This window comes from Lottia gigantea, assembly GCF_000327385.1.
Source record: "Lottia gigantea unplaced genomic scaffold LOTGIsca_100, whole genome shotgun sequence".
In the NCBI taxonomy this organism is placed as follows: Eukaryota; Metazoa; Mollusca; class Gastropoda; family Lottiidae; genus Lottia; species Lottia gigantea.
In genome coordinates, this window is record NW_008706748.1 from 275,030 (window position 1) to 285,582 (window position 10,553).

General features: G+C 33.7%; 1 protein-coding gene across 1 annotated transcript in view; it reads right to left on the reverse strand.

Annotated features, from left to right (window-relative positions):
* Positions 1-10,318, reverse strand: part of LOTGIDRAFT_135690 (hypothetical protein) — a gene marked incomplete at both ends in the record, with an annotated part of 17,796 nt that extends 7,478 nt beyond the window's left edge. The window contains 3 exons of the mRNA XM_009046338.1: positions 9,035-9,140; positions 9,507-9,676; positions 10,159-10,318. Of these exons, the coding sequence (XP_009044586.1) occupies positions 9,035-9,140; positions 9,507-9,676; positions 10,159-10,318 (436 nt within the window). The remainder of the gene's footprint in view (positions 1-9,034; positions 9,141-9,506; positions 9,677-10,158) is intronic.
* Positions 10,319-10,553: the final 235 nt, after the last annotated feature.

Consider the following 10,553-nt stretch of genomic DNA (forward strand, 5'->3'; position numbering starts at 1 on the left):
ATGACATCATCAAACACTTAGTTTTTGTGGAATTGCAGGAGCCACAGACGTCTAATTGAAAATTGGAATGATGCAAATTGATGCTAACAGTGTTCTGATACACATAGAAAATTTATAAAATCTCGCTACAATCCCTTTAAGAAATGAAAAACATGTCCATTTGAACGAAAAACCTTCACGTGGAATCTAACTGAAATATAATTTGTAATGCTAGTTTTATATTAATTATTATCAAACAGTAATTCATGTCATTTTTAATGAAAGTTGTGAGGAATAATAAAATAAAGATATTATCAGGGACGTCTGGTATTTGTTAAATAACAATATGTGTGGAGGTATTCATCGATATCAATCATTGAAATGTAGCAGATGATTTTCAAAACAGAAATCGTAGACTCATCTTCACAATGTCAAGCTATATAGATCTTCATCTTCACAATGTCAAGCTATTACTAACTTCATCTTCACAATGTCAAGCTATTACAAACTTCATCTTCACAATGTCAAGCTATTACCAACTTCATCTTCACAATGTCAGGCTATTACAAACTTCATCTTCACAATGTCAAAGCTATTACAAACTACATCTTCATAATGTCAAGCTATTACAAACTACATATTCATAATGTCAAGCTATTACAAACTTCATCTTCACAATGTCAAGCTATTACAAACTAGATCTTCACAATGTCAAGCTATTACAACTTTCATCTTCACAATGTCAAGCTATTACTAACTACATCTTCACAATGTCAAGCTATTACCAACTTCATCTTCACAATGTCAAGCTATTACAAACTTCATCTTCACAATGTCAAGCTATTACCAACTTCATCTTTATAATGTCAAACATAGAATTGTAGCAGATGATTTTCAAAACAGAATCGTAGACTCATCCTCACAATGTCAAGCTATATAGATCTTCATCTTCACAATGTCAAGCTATTACAAACTACATCTTCACAATGTCAAGCTATTATTAACTTCGTCTTATACCTTGACACATCTTCATAATGTCAAGCTATTACAAACTATATCTTCATAATGTCAAGCTATTACAAACTTCATCTTCACAATGTCAAGCTATTACAAACTTTATTTTCACAATGTCAAGCTATTACTAACTTCATCTTTACAATGTCAAGTTATTACAAACTTCATCGTCACAATGTCAAGCTATTACAAACTTTATTTTCATAATGTCAAGCTATTACTAACTTCATCTAATACCTTGACTGCAATAGCCACCTTTCATGTATTACATTTTGCAAATGCAGTGATTTTGACAAGATCTTGATTGACTGAATTGTCTTGCGTGTATATATATTTTGAAAATTAGTTTATTCTATGTAAAATTTAAAACTTATAATTAGTAGACCAGTAATATAAATATAATAATTTAAAACATAGAACTATAATTGATACAATGTTACACATGAATAATATCAAGGTATTTATTCATTGTCAATGCAACCATTTTTTTTAAGAGTTTACTTTGAAATTTGCTGCAGAATTTACAAACTCTTGCACATATAACAACTTTTAGGGGATCTCTTAACCTACACAGCTTGTGACAAACAGGGCCCTCGGTTTATTGTCACACGAAGACTGGACACTTTCCATGTCAGTCCCTTCAAAGTGTACTACAGACGTGAGAAAACCATGTTTAAAAAAGGCATTATCTTGACCTACGCCAGCAAGCAACCTCGCTGAGCTAATCACTCTCCCCAAGGATTTAGACCAGTGATGTAAAAGGCTGTAAGGGCTCTATGTTATAAACAATAATAAATTTAATAACTCAAGTTTATGTTCTATCTAGGTAATAAAATCTATTCTATCTCCTTTCATATCAGTCAGAAACAAAAGGTCTCATTGATAATTTATAGCCAGTCCAGTCTAGCTTGTTAGAACTATATAATATACTGCTTGTTTTATCTGTATTTTATGGTTTTTATTGTGCTTATTCTTCCACATAGACTGACCAACAACAAAGTCACTGTTAGATAGATTGATTGAACAATGTCAAAAAATATTGTTGATAAGTTGATAAACCCAGTTGTAGAGTGACAAAAGGTGTTCTTGAGGAGTAAGCATGCCCTACCCACACTTTTTGAATACAATTTCTGTTAGGTATTCTTGTATTAAATTATAAATATATTCAAATTTATCTTCAAAGGTTCACAGATTTTACTTTAGATTTATTTTTTATTAAAAATTTTTATGATAAATTGCTCTACTTTATCCTTTAGGGACAGATGTGGCATTTCTGAGGGAAGATTTTAATCTGGAATATATGTAGATATCTTCAGAAATACTAAAACTGTCAGAAAATCGCATAATTCCTTGAAATTTAACTTTTTATTTATTTCGTTCATTTATTTCGTTATCTTCTCTCTGACATTTGGGGTATTCGAAAATTGAACGTCTTGTTGATATAGTCTCTGACATCAAGACATCTTCCGTCGCAGCTGTCTTAGACAAACTGGGACTGGATGATTGAGTCTACTGTATACACATGACATGATCAACAGATATTCAAAATAAAAGGACGACTCGTTCAAAGAACTTTCAAACATAGATTGTTAAGAATACACATGGATTTGAAGGCTCAAATTTCGAAGGTAAGCTGTGAACACTATTACTGATTACTTAAGTGGAACAATTCACGTTACTGAGACCAAGGTATGATTTATTCCTAGAATTGTCGCATTTGTCCCTTTAAAACTATTTTGTCAGCCATTTAAAGCCTTCTAGTCATTTATAATAATTACTCTAAAGTGACAATGTATCACACTGTCAATAGAGTTATAGTTTCTTTATTTACTCCAATATAATCATAGTTTAAAATGTGCTAACTGTAAATATAACTCGACACCTTCAGGGCATTGTGTATTTCATAAATTATTGCTTTTTATTGTCAGGTTTAAACAAATAAATCTGTCTTAGTTAAATAAAATGAAATGAATGGAGTTTAACATCCTTCTTTTCTGCACCTTATATAGAGCTAATGAAGATGGGCAACGCCATGCAGTGTACAAAATGACATCAAGATTTCCAACTGTCAAGCGATGTTTATCTTTGACATCCTGTAGCACACAGTGTCTGGGTTTAATTGGATAGACTGAATAATGACAATCTTACATGAAAATTAAATTTTGTTTTAACTTTTTTGCACTATGTGGGCCAGCGAATGTGGGCAACGCCATGCAGTGGACAATGAGGGAAATTTTGTCAGGACAGCAGTACTCTTTTTTTGATTTCCAACTGTCGAGGGATCTTTAACAACCTGTAGCACACAGGGCCTCAGTTTATTGTCCTATCCGAACAACTAGACGCTTTTTCCATGTCAGCCCCTCGTACCTACATCACTAACAGGGGGAGACAATTATATTATTGACTATGTGTCCTCTCTTCAAAGAGATAACGAGTCTTCTACAGTTTTTATACTTGTGTCCTTGGTGTGACTCTTCAAAATAGTTTTGCTGCATAGTTGGAAAAAAATGTATTTCATACATTTTGTGTTGTAAACAATATTTTCCTGTGATATTTCCAATGATTCCAATGATTTTCAGTCTTCAAGTTGATTTTTCAACAGAATACATTTAGGACTGTCACATTTTAAAATATTTAGCCCATTTCTGCCACAGAAATTACAATAGTAATAGTTGTTTGATATTTCACATGGTTTTAAGCATTTTAAGTTGAAATTTTGGATCAGGGTCGTTTAAAACATTTTACCTAATTCTGCCACTTGGTAAACAAACATAACAGTACTGGTTTGACTTGAGAAATCTAAATGTAGCTACAATTTAACAAGTTATAAACAATAGTTTAAACAATATATTAATCTTGATAGGTTACAACTGTTTCTAATAGACACCATATTGTTCACAACACCCTGTTCTAATTTCATAGTAAATATTTTACTACACTGGCTTTCTTAGGGACACAGTTATACATAAGGGTGAAGGGTGAGGCAGGGAAGGGGGAGGCAGGGAAGGTGAAGGCAGGGAAGGGATAGACAGGAAAGGGCAGACAGGGAAGGAGGAGCCAGGGAAGGGGCATGGGGAGAGTGCATTAATAATAATAGGTCACAAACAGATACACCATATTACCAACGACACACCATGTTTCAGGGACAAGGGGTATCTGTCAGACGATACAAAAAAGGGGGCCAAGGCCTTGAATTATCTATTAATATTGCAGATAGGTAAACGAATTTACCATAGGACATTAATTCTTTGTCCTAAAGATGGCATTTCTCATTGATGAACAAATTTTCATAGTACAGGTAGAGTCGCTAATAAAAAGAGCGGTCATAAGTTTTGAACTCAGCTGTGAATTGAATGTTCGGAACTCATGACCACTTTCATTATTCACCATCTTAATATTTTGGGGGAGAGAAACAGGGCGAGGTGACATTATTAGAGAGACAGGGAGACAGAAGGAGTGGTCAAAATAAATTAATTTTGACATGTCACAACTGTTTCTGATATACATCCAAATTGACAACATGACACTTTTACACAATTTCAGAGTCTAATTTGTACTACAATAACCTTTTTAGGTGCAGGATAAACTAAGATGCAGAGGAGGTGAGGTATATTCAACACTTAAAGGGACAGTCCACATGTTGATTGTAGGTCGAAAATTTTTTTGCTTGAATTTGTAGGAACTAAAAACACCAAAATCTAGAGAAATGTGCCTTTTCATGTATGTGAAAGTTTTAACTAAAAAGATCCAGCCATTAATTTTTAAACACCAAACTAATTAAAAGCATTATGTATGGTTTTTAAGTTTGTTACGATTTTGGAAGGTTTAAGAAACCTATACTGTACGGATTTGAGTAAAATAAACACCTAATTGTGGACAAATATGTCTCCAACGTATTCTAAAGGTTTCAACTCAATATTATAAAGCCAAACACCAAAACTAGGTCAAAATGCTTAATTAACAATTAGTACTATCAGTTTTTAATTTAACCTATCAAAAAAATTCAGTTTGATCAAGTAGATACATAAATAGCCTACCCATACTTCAGAAATATTTTCAGGTATAATTATGACATTTTTGATCACAAAAATTTTCTACAAAAAAAGCAGAAAACTCCTTTAAATAATTTTAATTCTGTAAGTTTAATGTCTAGTAATATTAGAGGTGTAGAGAAAATGCATCAAATCAGAACTATTTGGATTCATAGTGAAATTTGAACTGCAATAACCTTTTTGGGTGCGGAATAAATGAAAATAAAGAGGAGGGGTATATATTCTACACTTTTGTAAGATGGTAAGTCTAATAACATTAGAGGTGCAGAGAAAATGTGTCAAATCTGAACTATTTGAGTGTCATGGTGAAATTTGTGCTACACCATGTTTCTTAGGTGCCGAAGGAATGAAAATGCAGAGGAGCCTAAATAAATTAATGTTGATGAGATACATGGGTTTCTAATACAGCCATATTTTCAACACTACGCCCTGTTATAATTTCATAGTATATTTGTACTAAATATTATAATATTGGTCATTATAGCCTGGGTTACACTAGAACTCAACGAAGTATTCATGTCTCCCTTCAGGACGTGATAGAAGCATTCCCAGAACTGTTCCAAAACAATGGTGTAAAAGATCTGCTGTTCTCAATATATATCTGTTCAAAAGGAAGGACTGTATATTTAGTTTTTATCCGTTCAGTTGTTGGAACTGTTTTGAGAACATCATCAGAACATAATGTTTATAATGTAAACAGGGCTTAGCCATTATTCCTGATTTTATTAAGATTACAGTTGCTTCCCCTTTCAGAAACAATAGTTACAAATTCAGATTCCATGAAACAGTTATGGAGCCATCTTTCTTGTAAATACATTAATTATTTTTAAGCAGTCTTAATAGCAGACACTCTCCTTTTCAGAAACGATAGTTAAATTCTCTCAAACTGAACAAGTATAAATCATCTCTTCATTGTAAATAAACAAAATTTTTCAAACAATTTACAAATCAGACACTACCTTGAAAGATACATAGGAATAAATCCAGATTCCAACAAGCTGATCAAGTGTAAGCCATCTTTAATTTAAATACAGGTTTCTTTTCAACAATTTAACAACCCCAGATACAATACTTTCTAAACAATAGTTACAAAACCAGATTCAAACAAACAGAACAGGTATAGAACCATCTAGATCTATACTGTAAATAAATACAATTACTTCTCAAACAAATTCAAACCAGATAAAATGCTTTCTAAACAATCTGCAAGCAGAAACAGAAATGTGGGCAATTATTTCATTCGTTCTTCAAAGTTGACTAAAATTATAGTCAACACTCAGAGAAATGTTTCCATATTGTATTTGATTGATTTTGATTTATTACAATCTGTAAGATGGCTGGCAGGTCTGCTGCTACCAATGGCGGCACCAGCCTCCTGAGACTTGAGGTACAATTATGACAGAGTATCACGTCCTACTTTTCTTTGATTGGTCTTCATTTATAAAGACTATAGCTATAAATTACGTACGGCCAATTATTCAAGATATTGAATTTGGTTTTTGATGAAATGATGTGGGGTTTTCAGTACTCTTCTGCTCTAGTTAAAGCACATTAACTGCTTGATATTTAGGAATAGAAAGACATTATTGGGAAGGAGTGGTAAAATATAATATGATATTGACAGGTCACTATGATTCTAAAATACACCATATTGTTCACAACACCCTGTTCTGATTTCATAGCAAAACTTTTACTACACCGTCTTTCTTACGGACACAGTGATACAAAAAGGTGAAGGTGAAGGGGGAGGCAGGGAAGGGAAGGGGTAGACAGCGAAAGAGACAGGCAGGGGAAGACAGGGAAGGGGTAGACACAGTTATACAAAAAGGTGACGGGGGAGGCAGAGAAAGGGTAAACAGGGAATGGGTAGACAAGGAAAGAGACAGTCAGGAAACTGGTAGGCAGGAAAGGGTAGACAGGGAACGCGTAGAAAAGGAAAGAGACAGACAGGAAACGGCTAGGCAGGAAAGGGGTAGACAGGGAACGGGTAGAATAGGAAAGAGACAGACAGAAAACTGGTAGGCAGGAAAGGGTAGACAGGGAACGGGTAGAAAAGGAAAGAGACAGACAGGAAACGGCTAGGCAGGAAAGGGGTAGACAGGGAACGGGTAGAAAAGGAAAGAGACAGATAGGAAACGGCTAAGCAGGAAAGGGGTAGACAGGGAACAGGTAGAAAAGGAAAGAGACAGACAGGAAAGGGGTAGACAGGGAACGGGTAGACACAGTTATACAAAAAGGTGAAGGGGAGGCTAAATGCCTATTAAGGAGCTATTAAATTGAAATATGAGTTTCAACTAATATTATTTCCAGAATATCGACCATTTTATTAAAAATGTCAACTATTTATTTCATTTTGCTGATTAAGCATCTAATATTTAACGAAGTAGATAATGACAGGTGTTTGACCTAGTTTAATATACCGCAGGTAAATATATAATATATATATAATATCCCAGGTATAATATAAATATATTGATAGAAAATCAATCAAAAAGTTCAAACAGGTACGTTACGTTAAAACAACCCATCATAAACATGGCTTATTATAAAATTATCTTGATTTGTTGTTGAGGTCATAATTGCTGTCCACTGAACCAAATTTTGGTTTTTAATTTTGCTTGGACCAGCAGTAGCTCAACTACCAAAGCGACTGGTTGAACCAAGTCCATGGACCCCCACACACTGAAATATGCAGGAAAGCATAATTTAAAGGGACAGGTGTGCCATTTTAGGGGGTTAATTTGAACACTAGTACTGATTTGCTGAGCTAAAAAATTCACCTTTCTGAGACTAAAGTATGATTGGTCAAATAGAATAGAATCCTGTCCCTTTCAAAAAATATTTCCAGGGGGAGGGGTCCACTTATCTAGTTGAGCCACTAGCAACTAGAGTCAAATAATTGACTAAAAGGACCTCACATATCTATGGTTTCTTTCTACGGAAAATTAAACATGGTTATTTTACAAGGGAACGAGTGCACAGTATCAAATATCTCAAAAAGATAAAGACTTTGTAAAGAAAATATATAAATAATATCAAAATATCATCTTTATTCACAGAGACATGTTATTTTTTATCTAATTCTACAGTTGAGTTGTTTTACATTAATCTATCTTATAATTATAATATATATTATCACTACTAACTACCTTAAATTAACTATCTCAGCTAGATCTGATGTCAGTTATTATTCTCCGAGAGTATATAGAATATTAGGTAGTAGTATGTAAGAATTAGATCATATCAAGTCAATTTTAAGGTTAAGAAGTGGGCGGAGGGAGCAAAGCAACTTTAACTAAATATGATCTAAATTACTTAGATCCTAACACTAGCTGTCAGTCAAACTGTCATGTGGTTGAGAAATTCTTAACAATAAAGTGTGCCATTTAATAGATAATTTATCCAATGCTGATTGGATGAAAAGTGGGTTGGGTTCTATTCAAATATTAAGCATAAAATGGTCATGAATATGCAAAACAATGTATAAAGTACCACAATATTGTAGGTCAGCATCATACTTTTGTTTTCCTCCTTAAAATTTTCATATGAAACATTGAATCAGAAAAATGAATCATGATATGGCTTAACTGTTCTACAAAACTTACAAACACACTGCCTGCATACTATCTGTCCAGTTATATGTTAAATCATACACCTTCTCAATACCAAAAGAGTAAGTACGCTCTATCTACATTCAAACATCAACAATACCATTCAACATTCAAATCATTTTTAACTCTCTTTCAACTAACTTTGTGATGTATATCACTTGACAATGACATCGTAAAAAGTATACATGCTCTATCGTAACTTTCAGCATTCAGTTTCAGCATACACACAAATAAAACCTTTCAAACACAATCTAGTCTAGTCTTAAGCCTTTCTCTCCAATATGCATCCTAAATATGCATTCACACAACACGTCCAATCAAAAGTCATTCTCACTAATTGCAATGACACCAAGAAAGAGTAAGCATGCCCAGTCTTACCTGTATCCAAGCAGCCCCTAATATCCAGTACATCAATAATCTGTTCCATTCTAGCTAGTTTCTGTTTTACATCTATAGCATTCGGTAGACGCAACATGGCAGCAAACTGAAAAAAGAAATATAAAATGGGATAATGCTACATGGACAGTTTGAAAAATCTTTCTAGCAGATTATCAGCACCATTTTAATGATGACAGATGACTTATTCGAAGGGATTTTAAAGAGGTTTTCTGGCGTTTGTAAGTGTATGTGTATTTGAGACACTTCTAGCTTCTATTTGAACCATTATAATTTGAAGTCAATCGCTTAGGGTTTTGATTATTTCAGAAATTCTTGAAAAGAAATCAACATTACATGTGAGAGCTATGCAAGGTCCGATATAAACCAAACATACTTCAAGGAAAAAACTGTAGCTCAGGGATCTTAAAATTCTTGCCCCTCTTAAAGTTTAAACCCTGGACCTTCAACTTACCCTGAGTGTTTCTCTGAGGGTGACGTTTGGATAAAAAACTTCCTCCTTTAAAACATACGATAATTTACGCTTAATCTGTTTATTAAATGGTTGTCCATTGAGAGTTATTTCCCCTGTTTGATACAGGTTACGACCCATTAAGGCATTTAGTAACGTGGTCTTACCAGAACCTGAAAAACAAAAGAATTTGTATCTTTCTTGCAATTTAACTTGATTTTCGGCTCCTGAAGATAAAAAGCTGTGCTGTGCTAAATAACCTGTAAGGACCTTGGCTAGGGTTGATCTTTGGATTGGACAAATCCCCAAAAGACTATTAATAATAAATTAATAAATTTTGTATTTTTGGGTCAGTTTTGCAATATATTTCATTGGCATATGCATTTGAAATTGGAAGTTGATGCCAGTTAAATCTTCTTTTACACTCAGTTTGTCATGTTGATGAATTCATAATTATATTTCATCATCATGGTTGTGTAAATTTTAGAAAAAAAAACCACCAAGTTTATTATAGGTTATGACTCCTGAACAATAATACTGCCCGATATACCTGCAGTTATCAGTAAACAGCTTATTTTCCATAAACATTAATCATCAAATTTCTATAGTCCAAACTCTTAGAACCAACTCCTCAGGAAATAAAAAAGATCCTTACCCATGGGTCCCAGTACAGCGAGTAAATGTCCAGGTCGGGCCACCCCACTGACATTTTTTAACACTAACTTATTGTCTTTTTTAACGTTTACATTTCTCCATACTACCTCCATCCCGGAGCTGACTGGACTGTCCTTCGCTGGTTTATAAATAGCCGTCATCATTGAACACACAATCAGTTAACACACATCTGAAATTATAGAAAGTTTCCAGTTATTGAGTTAAAAATCTATGTCTCTGAAATTACTTGCCAGTGAACCATTTTCTTCTTAGTTCGGGGTCTGAGAAGATAGTCAGGTTTGTGTTGGTCACAGACAACTCTCTAATAACCAAGTTAGTATACATGGATGTACATACATCTTTGGGTACCCTATAAGCTTCAAAAATATTATGTTG